Here is a 13,865-nt window from a genome sequence, read left to right as displayed (position 1 = left end):
GGAAAGAAGCACAGAACTCTCTAACATTGTTTCTTTTTATCTGATTTCACTTGTGCTTCTGTGTCCCCTTCCTTAAGATAATAAGGGAAAGGAAAAAGTCTGTAGAGACCAGAATTGTTTATTTCTATCAGCTCGATCTGGTTCTAGGAGATAGGACGAACACAAGCTTTCAAGTGGAAATAATCATTAATGTGTGAAACTTCTTTGGTTTTGTACACTGCCATTATAACATCTCATTCTGAGCAGAATCTTGTTTCTATTTTTCAAGATGTTACTTAGCGTGCAGAGATAATTCTTTAATTCATTGGATGCCGTTGTTTCTTCTGAGATTAATGCTATTAATTATTTGGTGGTTTTCATTCTTTTGGGTCTTCAGTGTTTTGCATTGGATGCGGGTCTTTTGTTGCTTTGTGTGTCCTGCTGCCTCTTACCAACTTGCTTAAGTCCCCTTAAGGTCTCATTTCCTAGATTCTGAGAAGACAAAGTGTGTAGGCAAAAACTTGAGTGAGTTCTTAAAAGAAGCACCTAAAAATAATTCAACATTATAAAGAAAAACTCATCGCCTTATGTTCTGACAAAACCAGATTATCCCTCACAGTAGCCAGTTATGTGCCTTATCAAGATGTCATCTTTAAATACTTAGACAAAATCTTTGTGCCACATGAAATCTTCATACTACTGCTTTAAAGTTTGGTAAACCGCAAAATGGAGCAAACAAGACCCCTAAAGCCAGCTTCTTGCCTCCTAGAAAATGCATCACACCAGGAAAAAATAAGTTATGGTTCTGGGTAGAGATTTATTTTTAAAATTGGTATTTCTACTTGAGTAAAGATGCTGTCTCTTTAACAAGGAGCAGCAGGCCTTTCTCATCTTTACTGGACCAGCTAGTTGCTCTCTTTTGCCTTCTGCGTTCGGAGGCACGCTGCACTGCGGCTGCTTCCCTGGAGACAGATGAGTAGTTGAAACCACCAAGATGGTTTCTTGTTAGCCAGGTCAAAAATTGAAGTAAAGTGGTGTTAGTCCTGGGTTGGATATCTCCATTCATTTTTTTGACAGCAAATCACTTGTTAGCTACCCGGAATTTGACTCTGAGAACATCTGCAACCTGTCTGGTAACACAATGAGATTTTTATGATACTGCTGTCATACTATTGCCTTAGTGAGGCTTTTGAGTGTCTGCTGTCCTTCATCTGTAAGCTATGTTGCTCTATCAGAAAGACAGTCAAAACTTTTTGTTGGCTGTTCTGGTATTCTATTTGAAGAAATTATTAAAAGCTAACGAAATAGGAAAACTTTATTCTGTCAAAAGGCTCCTGTCTTCTAAAAATGGACAAGTTTGTCTCCTCTGAGAAGGTATGGAGAATGGATATTTCTAGTTGTTGACAACTGACTACAGCTGTTCAGAACAAGTTCTTTAAATACACTATAGCAAATGTATCAAACTCATTTGCTTTTGAAAACATGGTTATCTCGGTGTTACGTAGCACATTTTTTCCTATTTTAGCTTGAGACCTTGCACAGTAAATACCAACGACAATGGAGTGCTTATTTTTTGGGGTGAGGTTTTTTGGTGTGTTTTTTTTTTTCTTTTTCCTTCCATTAAAAATCACATAATTCAGGTAGGAAAGAATGGAGAGAATTAGGGATTTCCTTCTAAGGTGGTCTTCAAACATACCAGTCTGTCCCTGAGGATAAGATTTGATCATTTATGCTGATACGATGTGAGACCATTTTTACTCCAGTTTCTTTTAAAGAATGAGCCCAACACTTACGTTCATTGCAGTGTTTCCATAGCAAGGGCAAGTTACAGAGAAGTGGTCTGAATTTTACATATATAATAAACTTTTCTGTATTTCTGTGCTTCTTACCAGAAGTCAGTTTGTCAGAAGATGAGCTTTTATCCTTATTTCCAAGTAAGATGACAAGGAAGTATATGTTTGAGACAGGCTTTTGTCCTTTGCTAGATGCTTTTCCTTGTTTATATGCCCCTCTTGAGAAGTGCTGTCTTGTTTGGTCTGGTAGTATGAGTTACAAGAACTGCTCTTGTCAGTGTTTTTCTCAGTTTCTGATAGGGATAAAAAGCTCCTTAGTATTCCTGTTACCCAAAAAGATGGAATCTGTGAGACTACTTGCTACCAAATGCAGACAGGGGTAGTTCAGGCTACTGAACCTCATATTAACGGTAGCAGTACTACAGTGCTGTCCAAATCTTTTGTCCTATCTTCTCAGACTTCCTGTAAGTGAGCATATAATGGCCCCTTCCTCGTTGCATGTGTATCATGTAGAGCTTTAGAAGTACTCTGTTCTTCTATGTATTATGAAAAATTTACTTTTATATGGAATTATTGGCGATGATCCCAACTCTGTTGATGCCTCAGCAGCACTTACTAGCTGTAATGAAGTGGAAAAGCGAGGTTTTCTTTCTTCAACTCCCTATTTAGGTAGTGTAACTTGTCTCGGTGTAGACAGCATGTTCCAGGGTAGGACAGTTATTTTCTACTGTGTACCAGAAGGATGTCTTGTGCTTTGCCTGAGAAACTGTATTCTTGGTAAGCTTTTTTCCCCACAAGTTTGACTTTTCCTTGCCATAATCTAAACTCTACCTTAACTTTTTATAGACGCCATGGGAAGGAGGCTTATTTAAACTACGGATGCTTTTCAAGGATGACTACCCTTCTTCACCCCCAAAATGTAAGTAAAATGACTAAAAAACATAGGTCTATTAGAACAATGTCTGTAAACTAGTCCATGAGGCTCTATGAATGCTTATTACTTTCTTACAGATCTTTTTTTAAAGAAGTTGCTTTTTTCTTCCCCTCCCCACTAAACTTTGCATTTAGAAAGTTGTGATGAACTGAGTTGACTGCTCAATATAACAAAATTGGGAGGGGAGGGGTATTGCTGTGTGGGTATCCTGGAAGTTTGACAAAAGCACCACTTAAGGTGTTCACTACTTGATCAGTACTCTTTGGAAACTAATAGGTAGGGAAATCACTTTGTCTTCTTACTGTTAAGTTGGTCTTCCAAGCCCAGAATTCAGAAGGTAAGAAAATATTTTTTTAAAAAGTTCCATCAACATTAACCTTTTAATTCCCTGGCTCTAAAACACGGATCTATTCTTTTTCTGATACTATGTACAACAGATAACAAAGAAACTAGGTATCTGAAATAATTTTTTAAATTTTCCATGTCCCATCTCAAACTTACCTACTTTAGAAGTCTGAAAATATCTATTGCCTTGACTAGTTTCTTGGTTCTTGAATTGGCTACCATCTTAAATCAATTACAGTGATTACAAATGGCTGTTTTGACAGTTGTTAATTTCTTGTTTTAGTATTTCAGCTGTATTGATTGTCTTGGCTACTCCTTTTGTTTGTTACTACCTAAATACATGTGACACAAGGGGAGATATATCTGTTAACTAGAAAATATTTAATATTAATAACATGAGAAATACCAACTAGCACCTCCTGCAAGTGTTAAATAAACTGTCATGCTGTAAGGTATGTGGGGCTAGTAAGACTTCTTCCAATGCAGCTTCGAGTTCCTACTGAACTTCATTTAGCAGCTCATAAGGAAGACTGACTTGTGATGTCAGATGGATTATAAAGCTGCACTAACATGTAGATATTTCATATATTGCTAAACAGGTGTTCATTACGTTACCCACGATGGTGGCTGTTGCATTTAAGTCCTCTAAAGATAAAGAAATGCCAGAAGGAGAGCTGTGCAAGCCTACTCCCTCAGTCAGTATTTCAATTTAAACTTGGTTCCTCTTGTCCAGTGCATCTTGATTATACATAAAGGAAAAGTGAAACTGAAAAAAATGATGGAAACTTAGTCTTCTTTGTATGGAACTCTCAGTATTTTAAAGTGATGAGAGTAGAGTGAGTGAAGGGCAGTATCTTTCCTGTATGTATGTAAGGCTGTAACGACAGGATTGGTTCAAAAAAGGTCTTTATCACAAAGCTACAGCAAACTATTTTGTCAGTTTCCATTCCTAAACCAGAAGATGACTGGTCACAATGATGGTGTTAATTTCCTGGATTGATACCACAGATGTGATGGAGTTCCTGCTTTAGGTGCAGGCTGATCCAAGAAGCAAACCAGTATTAATAGCTCCAGAAATCTCTCTGGGTTTTTGGGGGTTTTTTTTGGAGGCGGGTGAGGGGGGAAGTGCAGGGGGCTGTGTGTGTGTCTTTGCCCAGTTTGGTTTTTCCCACTGATCTAAACCAACTCTCTCTTAGTCTTAGCACTGTGTGCAAGTAATTCTCTCTTCTTCATCAGGTAAATTTGAACCACCATTATTCCACCCAAACGTGTATCCTTCAGGCACAGTGTGTCTCTCCATCTTAGAGGAGGATAAGGACTGGAGGCCAGCAATCACAATTAAACAGGTCATTAATTGTACTTAGATGTATTCTTAGCCCTTTTATTTACTTAGCTTGTTTATCTGATGTGAATCTAAGATATTCACTGTGTGTTTCTGCAGTTGGTTTCTAAAGGTTTCTTAATTGGATGTCTGTTAGTAGTATCCATGCGTGTATTACTTCTATTCCTTCTTCCACAGATCTTGTTAGGAATACAAGAACTTCTAAATGAACCAAATATTCAAGACCCAGCTCAAGCAGAGGCTTACACAATTTACTGGTAAGTATCTTTGCTTATCAGCTTGAAAACTGTTTTCAGGAATGATCACAGGAATTTTCTCACCTTTGTGGCTCTATCCTGTGGAGATGCCTAGCTTGTGCTTAACTTGAACAAACAGTAACATCGTGGTTAATAGGCTAGTGGAGGTTCTAATAGCATCGCAGCAGCAGTAACGTGTGAAGGCTCCTTCAGTTGGACCACAGTTCTCATCCTGGTTCTAGTCCAATGTAGAATCCGTTCCCCTAAAGCCTGACTGTAGTAGTGATGAGGCATAATAATTTCATGAGACCAGTGAGAGAGGAGACTGAATTAGGTGACAAATCCCTTTCATCAGTACTTCTGTCCAGTGGTGGGTACCTGCAAGCACTTGTGCCTGAAGGATAAAGGAGAGCTGCTGTGATTGCTGTAGGAAACACGCAGCATTTTGTGAAAACTAGATCTTCCAAAAGAAAAGGTTAAATAGTACAGAAGGCTTGTCTCTTTAGCAGAATGAAGTTCGCATTGTTTAGGAAAGGTGATAATTTGTAAGCTAAAAAGTAGTCTTTTTTTTTTTTTTCTTAATCTTAAAATTTTCCCACCATTAAAAATGAATGGCTGATCTATAATCTTTAGGGGAGCAAAACACTTTAAACAAATGCTTTTGGCACTGACAGCTACTGAAATAATGACCAAGAGGGAAATACGGAATTACCATTCTGGACAGAATAATATGTCTCCAGGAGAGTGCCAACTTCAGAAAAATGGCATTTTATGAGACTTCACACAGAAGCAATGTCAAAAATGTTTCTCGCAGGATCCTAGTGAAAAGGAAACATGGGGATGGGTAGTGTGTCTTGGAATTAATTAAAAGCTTCATTTAATGTTATTTTTTAAGTATCTACGGAAGACTTGATGGGACTGAGTGCGTATGGAGGACAGTTAGGTGGCCACGGTTGTAGGCAGCACCTTTGGGAGCCAGTAATGAGGAGGCAGGCCTCACCTCTTTTTTTTAAAAAATTTTTTTTAGATTTTTTTTTTAAAAGACACTCTGAGGGAGTCTGAGGCAGGAATAGTATGCTTTTATACATTTATAAGTAGTCTGTGTGTTTTTATTTTTTTATCACCTCCCACACACATGTACGTATGGAAACAGTCTTTGCTAGTCTTGTTTCTCCTTTATTGTAAGTGCTTCTAGAAGAAAATAATCTATTGAGAATAAACTACTACCCATTTTTTGTTACTTGAAATATATATAGTCTCCCATTTATCCTCTTCATGTCTTTTGGACATGTATAGTATTTCAAATGGGTTACTATATTTCTGCAGTAAGTGTCTCTCTTACTACTTTAATGAGTAACTGGTAGAAGCACCTCAACAGAGCAGAGTTGTGTATCCATCTGTAGTTTGGCGGAGTTGATAAGTACTGGGGAAGATGCACTGTTTAAATAGCTGTCGTTCAGTCTAGTTGTTGAGCTTCAAGAATAAACTTCGTATTCAAAATATTTGTTCTCACTCTCAGGATTGCTTTGGTGCTGTCACTCTGTCACTTTTGCAGTTCTCATGCACTAACCTGCTTCCTCCTCTCTGCTGCAGGCACATGTGCACAGTCTGCAATGGCAGGCATTCTCTTGTGTGGATTCTCAGGGTGTGAGACTTAACAGCTAGGTTGTGTTCTCATGTGACGATACACTATAACTTAAAGAAAAAATTTTAGAATAAAGTTTGTAAATCTGTTTGTGAAAAGAAACTAGAGTATTTTCAGTCTGTTTACTGGTAATTGTTAATTGGATATGACCAAAACTGGCTTAATTTCTTCTTCCCCCTAAACTGTCGACTTCTGAGGATATAACTTGCTGCTTTTTTTTTTTACTGCAGCAAGCTTTAATAGCTGAAAGTAAGTTAAGTTTACTGCTAAGCTGTCTGCAAAATGTAGTCACTGTAAACTGCCTTTGGCACAAGAGTAATAGTAGCAAATTTTTGTTTAGCTCTTGACTGACACTTCTGACAGCTAACAAAATATGGTGTTGAATGTAAATGGATGCTCTACTAAGCTACTACCATTCCTTGTCGGCCCAAGAATAGGAAACAGAGAACTTCCACTTTAATGTGTTGAGTCTGAGGCTTAATGACTGGTCATAGTTCTTTGAAGTAGTACTTGCTTCTTTCATCAATCTGTAGAAAGTATGCTAGACTTAGTGAACTGCAGTGGTTTTTCAAAATGCTGAGCTAGCTTTTTTCAACTGAAGGTTAGGATAAGCCTAACACTGAGTCAGGGTCTGCAGAGAGAAAGGCTGAAAACAGCCATATGGTTATCATTTTCCTGTTTCTTGAAGAGCACTTTCTCTCTTTCCCCAAAGGAGTAAAGATGATACTTTAAAATCATATGTAGTCCACCAGCTGTTAGTGAACTCTCATCAACTACTTTGTGCTGTTAGGATACTGGAACTTATTTTTAATGACCTCAGGTCTTAACATGGAGAGTGGAAAACTGACATTCAGAAGAATAAAAATGCTTGCATGTAAGGTACAGATGACCTTGAGAAAGAGCAGGTACAAACATCTTCACGGCGATTGGTATAGTATGAAGTCAGGCAGTACAATCATTTGACGACACGAAGTTTGGGAAGTAACTAGTTAAACAGTACCTTACTTCCAAAGGAAATTATCAGAGTAACGGTCCAGAAAAGCCTTTATTCAGTGAATGCCTATCTAATGGTTTTGCCTTCAGCAATAACCTAGTTTCATATTGAAGAGAAATAGAGTAACAATAACTCTATAATACGGCCTCTTGATTTCTCAAGCTGTAATTACCCTTTCTTTCTCTTCTATTCAGCCAAAACAGAGTGGAATATGAAAAGAGGGTTCGAGCACAAGCCAAGAAGTTTGCACCATCATAAGCATCTGTCATGCAGCATCTTAAAAAGGAAGGGATTGATATGGCAAGAACTTGTTTACAAAACTTTTGCAAAATCTAATGTTGCTATGTACAATTAATATCCACTTAGGGAAGGGGGTTGTATTTGTGCCATTTTCCATATTCGCCACTTGTACACAGTTCTAAATTTGCTGAATTGCCCCCAGTTTTTTCATACAGGGTCTCTTCCTTCAGTCTTTTGTATTTTTGATTGTTATGTAAAACTTGCTTTTATTTTAATATTGATGTCAGTATTTCAACTGCTGTAAAATTATAAACTTTTATACTTCTATAAATTCACTAGTATCTCTAGTTACTTTGCTATCTGATGCAGGCATGCTTTAAAATGTTAGAACTATATTTAGCCTATAGCTGGCTGTATGAAAAAAAAATCATGCCCTCCACCCCCTTCCCTCCCTGAATTTGTTTTTCTATCTTTCAGAAACTAGGTTGTTATTGCTTAAGAACCTCTGAGATCCAAAGTCAGCCAGCGTCCTTATTTCTGCATCACTTCCTTTGTGTTTATATGGCGTTCTGTCTGTGTTGCTGTTTAGAGTAAATAAACTGTTTATATAAAGGGCTTTGTTTCATTTATCTTCATTAAAATGATTAAAAGACTGACACTTAAATGGCTCCGAACACAGTTCGGTCCAAGTCCTGCTCCTAAGGCCTGTGATGCTGCATTTACCTTTTTTAAAATGTTGCCTTCATTTCTTTTCCCTGCCCCCAGCCCCAACAGGAATGTGGTCCTTTCTTTGGGCCCTGAGTGGTAATTGCAGCAATTCAACTTTGATCAGTTCCTTAAACAGCTTATGGAATTCTGACTAGCTGGAAAACGATCGCTTAGTGTGCATGATGGGATCAACAGACTGGTGTGACCACACGAACATAAAATAACACAAGCATTAGATTCATACGAACAATGATAGAAGCTGTCCAAGGAATGCATGGGGACCTACAGCAACTGGGGATTTTAAATGGTACTTGTTTATCAGAAATACTTCTGTGCCTTCTTCCATATGTTAATGTATATAGCTTTTAGGAAAAGGACGAACTCTATGCAGTTAGTTTCCTTCTGTAAAGGAAATCAGTTATGTAAGTTATTTTCATGTATGTCAAGCTGATACGGCCTCTATTAAACTTTCACTGCTTTTTTTAATGTATTTTTTAGTCAAAATCATTCTGCAAGACAATTGAAGTGTGAAAAGCTTTGTTCCCTCTGAGCCGTAGCTTCTTCAGTACTTTTGTTATTAAAAAATGGCTACTGCTAGAGACTTAAATTATTCAAAGTGTGATAGAGTTCTGTTCTCAGATCTGTTCTGCTTGTCTGCATTTGATTGATAGCTTCATAACATAAAAGCATTCCCCCAAATTAGAATAACTAGCATCCTCATGTTATTCTCAGTCCTTTAAAAATTGTTTGTGCAGGACTGCTTCCTTGTCACTGTCTAGAAATCCTTGTTACAACAGCTAATTTGGGAAAGACTTCACATGCTTGGGGTGGAAAAGCAAGTAATTTAGAAACTGAGATAAAGGAAAAGATTCCTTGTTGAATTCATTTACTTGAGCTTCTTTTTTTCTTTTTAAAGGGAAATTGCATATTTGTACCAGTGGAACTGCTGCTATGACTCCCAATTCTGGCTCCAGTAGGGTTAGCATTTAATCTCTCTAGTAGAAGAGGTGAAAATCTTGCTGTGATTTGAAGAACTTGTATATATGAAGGTAACACTATGAATTGTCCTCAGTATCTGCAATTCTACTGAAGGGCTGCTGAAGTTTGTGTTTAAATAAGTTCCAGCTGAATGCTGGAAACTCAGAAGAGCATTCTATTTAAATGTACAGAAAACTGCTGTCAGGTGCACTTTCACTATACAAACTGGCAGACATATGGAAAAGTGAACTAAGACACGAGTGCTGATGAGAGTCTCTTAAGGGCCAGACAGTGTGCATTTCTGACTTGTCAGAATGCCACCTCACGTAATGAGAATGCCGGCAGATAGCGTTGCTGAACCTGTTCTCTGTAATTTTGTGGTACAGTTCTGAAAAGACATACTGAGATGTTAAAGCAACTCCAGGAACAGGAAGCTTTTTTTTTTTCCTTTTAAACTTAATGTAGTCAGTTTATCCTAAACTAGATGGAGTAGCTGAAATACATATGGCAGGTTCAAGCCTGCAAAAAAATCAGAGGCTCCTTGTGGTAGGCCCTCAGAACAGGGTGATAACTTAAGTCATGTTTTCCAGTTGAAATATAGACCAGAAGTTAGAAGGGCTTACTTGACATACTATTAGGTAAAAAAAAAAAAATAATTCCTATAAATCACTTTCCAGACACATTGATTAGAATACAGGGTTTTTTTAACTCTTAACTAAGCTTCAGGCTCTTTACATAATAATGAGCATTCTGTAAACAATTATGTGAAAATTAAATAACCTAAAGCCTTTAAGTGCATAAATAGGCTACATGTGTGTTATAGGTCTAAGGTTCACCTAAAGGAAAGCATTTGCTAAGCACCAAGCGAAAGCTGAAGAAGCCACACTGTTAACTGTGCACAAGAAAATTTCTTTATACAAGATGTTACAAATCTTCAAGATTGGGGTTTTTTTAATATTCTTGTGGTACATAGAGGGTTTCTGTTGGGGTTTTGGGGTTTGGTTTTTCTTTTTTTATTTTTCAAATAGTTGATTTATTGGCTGTTGTTGCAGCAACTTTAGACCACCATCATCTTCTGGACTGCTCTCATCGCTGCTTTCAGTGGCATCATCTGGAGCGCTCACACTGTCCTCTTCAGATTCCTCCTTACTGTGTGCCAGTCTGGAAACAGTTTGGGGGATTATAAAAGCAAAACAATTTATAATAAGAAAAATAGTATTTAAATGAAATTTCATTACCCTGGGGAATTGATTTGTCTGTTGGGATTAGAAAATTCTTTTCCTGAGTCAACATCAAATGGATCTGGAAAAAGAAGGAAAAAACCCACATTGAAGAAGGCGGCATATTTTAATGGTCTGCCTTCATTTTCATTTTAAGAGATTATTGGCAGGGAGGGGAAGTATAGGAAGTCAGGTTCAGCCTTCTGATAAGTTTATTGTAGTTTGGTCAGAAACGAGAGGAGGTGAGAAACAACTGCCACCTCCTGCCTCCCCCATTCTAGTCTTTTCACTCTTTTCCATGCCCTCCCTCCATCCCCCGAGGGGTTCAGTAGCTCTTTAGGGGTAGCCAGACTGTACACATAGGCTTCTAAGGCTTTTGGTAAGAACACATGCATGTTCTCGGAATGGTGTAGTTCTAAAGGGGCTATCTAGTTAGCTCATGTCTACTGACAAGTGAAGTACGGCTTCCTGGGTTCAGCTCTGGCTGAGCAACGGTCGGGCAAGATTTACTTTGGCCTACACAGCTGGGGAGAACTGTTCCTTTAGAAAAGTCAAACAAGGCATGACAGCTTTGTACTGTAGTCCCAGCAGAAAGTACATAGGATTGTGGGTGGAAGCGCGCTTTGTTTGGCACAGTCGTGCTGCCCCTTAAGAACTGTCTTCAGTGTCACATAATGGTAGTTGGGCTTCCACCAGGCGACAGGATGACTTCATTCAGCCCAGCCTGTTACGGCAAAGAGAGCGAAATTCAGAGAAACTAAAGGCTGTCCACCCTCTCCTTACAGTGTGATCCCCTAGCCTGTGTTTATGGGATTTAACCACTGTGAAAGGAAAACATGAATTAGGAGCATCTCTGTTCATATGTTCTTGATCACTTGATTTGGCTTTTTTTGTGCTGTCTATAATGAGACCAAGCACTCACCTGGGTATACAGCCTGAAATACTGGGATACCAGTGAGTGACTGAAGAATTTGGGAATAAACTACTGTACTTTATGATAAGCTGTTTCCATTATCTTTATAGGTATGATTTTAAACATCTTGATTAGGGACTATATAAACATGTCCATTAAAAATCTTTCTTACATTTATGTATAACTAACTTGCTGTCAGACTGTATGCCCATATTTCTCTTATGGTCCTCCTGAATTACTAGTCTTTTAACATCCGTAGATAAAATGAGGAAGCATTGTATTTTCTTTTTACCTCTTAGTTCTCAAGTATCCTTAATTTAATCAGGGTCGCTGCTCCACAGTTCAGCTGTGAATACACTACTATATGCATTAAATTGCTTAAGTTGTTTTCATCTTTTTGAGTTGAAAAAAATAGGCAAACTTGCTTAAAAGAATACACAGTAAAAAGACAGAACAACACATCTCAACAAAGCTCTTCTCTTCTAACTTGACAATATTTTCATGAGATTAAAGGAAAAGATTGTAAGGAAACTAGTTAGGAAAAGGGTGCGTGTATGATGTGTCTCTGGTTTTTTTCTTACCTATTTCTTCATCTTTTGTTTCTTGGGTGCTGGCTAAAAAGTCCTTTTCAACTCTCAGCACTTCTTCCTGGCAATGACAGGCTGCATATTTTTCCAAGAGATTTTTGTTCAAGTCAATAAATGTCTCACCCCATTTAAATTTCCTTAGAAGAATGGTGGCTAGGTCTGGGAATCCTAAAAGAGAAAATAGGTGATCAGTTTTCTTTTTCAGTATGAGGCTTAGTTTGCAGGTGTCTAAGTTCAGTACAGACCTGTGTATCACTACAATAGTAAGATGTCTCCCAGCATTTTTTCAGTGCTTGTGCTTGTAAAAAGAGATTTAAAATCTTTTCAAATTGAAATATCTAACTGAATCCAAGAAAAGTTTATAGTCTTTTAGTGAGTGTTACATAAAAATACTTTGTACAGGTAATGAATGGTTCAAGCTCTAGTTCCTGCAGTCCTTCAGTGAAAGAGCAGCTGTACATAAAATATTTTCAGAAGGTAAGATTTGTCTGCAGTATAGTAGAGCACATCTCTTCAGCTGTCAAGAAAGTTCTGTGATGACTTTGCAAAACATCACAAGAGGGAGTAATTAATTTTGTTCTTAACCAGAACCTACCCTATTAACAGACAGCCGTTACCTCATTAAGACAACAGTGCCTAAGGATTCATGCTCTGTCTTCCCTGGCTTTTTTCAACAGTTCTTCTAACATTAAGTGCTATCCTGGCAAAACCAGGATCATCAGTTTGTGTCCTGTTCAGTTGCTGACATGAATACCCCACAGGTACCTTGATGCTACCCGATACAAGTACTTGAAGAAAGCTGATCCCAAACTCGACAAAGCAATGACCAGTGGGCCAGTGTTACAGTTTATCACAGATAATCTCTTCTGATTTATTAAGAATGTAAGAATTGCTGGTAACGTATTTCACATCAGACACATTACAGCCTACCAACAATGCAGAAAGCTGCAGCAAAAGCTTCCACGCAGGACAGCTTGCATGGCCGACCGTAGTTCACAGGATCCACAGCCACCAAGTCCGGCAGCAGCCGTAGATGACTTCCTCTCATTCTCTTAAAGGGAGTTTCTTCTAATTTGGCCCATGAGCAATCTATGACTGCAATTCCACTCTGAGCAACGACATGCCTGAAAAAACAAACATCACTGTATGTGAAAAGTTGTCATTGTATTGATAAGTTAAATTGAGAATTGCAATTGCCACTTCACATTGGCAACAGATTTGCATACAGCCCTCCCCTTTTGTCAGTCAAAAACCATACATTTTGCAATGGTCTAAAATACAGATGCCATGAGAAGGAGTAACAGGATGCTTTTCCCCTGAATGTGCATGCGGCAAAAAAAGGTTTATCCGTGTCTTTCGGACTGAAAGTGAAAAATTCTAGGTTTAAAAATGTGACAGAAGAGCGTGGTTAATAGTAATGTTCACATTAGAAGTATATGAAAGTTCAGATTTAGGTTCTCCACTAGCTTCTAAATACTAAATCTTTATGAAAATTTTGCAGGCACATTGGAAGAAAATTCTCAATGGTTTCCCCAAATAAACTTTCTAGTTAATGCATGGTGTTGCCTAAGCCAAAGAACTTGGGTAGGGAATGATAAAAGATACCGTAGCTATAGGCCTGTGATTCTGAACAAATTAACCTACAAACCACGTCCTTCGTTTTCTCATTGGGATCGACAGACGCTTTTTTTCCCTCGATACCAGCTCTGTGAGAGCGTCAGCCCCAGTCCGGTCCCGTGCACAGGCATGCATGGGATGCAGGAGGCAGGTGGAATTTGTTCTGTCGGACAGTTCTGGCCGCGGGGCGGTGGTTAAATGTTCTCCCCGATGCACCATCCCGGCAGCACCCCAACCTCCGCGGGTTCGCAGGCGGGCGGGGGCCGCCGGGGTCTCGCCGGAGTTACCTGTCGGCCGCAGAGACGTACTGGGCGGCCAGGGGGCTGAGGACGAG

At 38.6% G+C, this 13,865-nt stretch overlaps 2 protein-coding genes across 2 annotated transcripts in view; one reads left to right on the top strand and one right to left on the bottom strand.

The window, feature by feature from the left end:
- Positions 1 to 8,124, top strand: part of UBE2I (ubiquitin-conjugating enzyme E2I) — a 9,084-nt gene extending 960 nt beyond the window's left edge. Inside the window, exons 3-6 of the mRNA XM_010072856.1 lie at positions 2,619 to 2,691; positions 4,288 to 4,397; positions 4,571 to 4,650; positions 7,463 to 8,124. Coding sequence (XP_010071158.1) covers positions 2,619 to 2,691; positions 4,288 to 4,397; positions 4,571 to 4,650; positions 7,463 to 7,526 — 327 coding nt within the window. The 3' untranslated portion in view covers positions 7,527 to 8,124. The remainder of the gene's footprint in view (positions 1 to 2,618; positions 2,692 to 4,287; positions 4,398 to 4,570; positions 4,651 to 7,462) is intronic.
- Positions 8,125 to 10,207: 2,083 nt separating this feature from the next.
- Positions 10,208 to 13,862, bottom strand: TSR3 (TSR3, 20S rRNA accumulation, homolog (S. cerevisiae); the record flags this gene model as incomplete). Its single annotated transcript, XM_010072857.1, has 5 exons — positions 10,208 to 10,355; positions 10,433 to 10,496; positions 11,909 to 12,082; positions 12,845 to 13,038; positions 13,819 to 13,862. Coding segments are annotated over 5 exons (624 nt in total), but the record flags the coding sequence as incomplete, so codon positions are not given.
- Between the last annotated feature and the right edge of the window lie 3 nt (positions 13,863 to 13,865).

The sequence above is a fragment of the Pterocles gutturalis genome, unplaced genomic scaffold (assembly GCF_000699245.1).
Source record: "Pterocles gutturalis isolate BGI_N339 unplaced genomic scaffold, ASM69924v1 scaffold37942, whole genome shotgun sequence".
NCBI lineage: Eukaryota > Metazoa > Chordata > Aves > Pterocliformes > Pteroclidae > Pterocles > Pterocles gutturalis.
The sequence above is the reverse complement of the archived record's forward strand: the minus strand, read 5'-3'. Positions and strand labels throughout refer to the sequence as shown.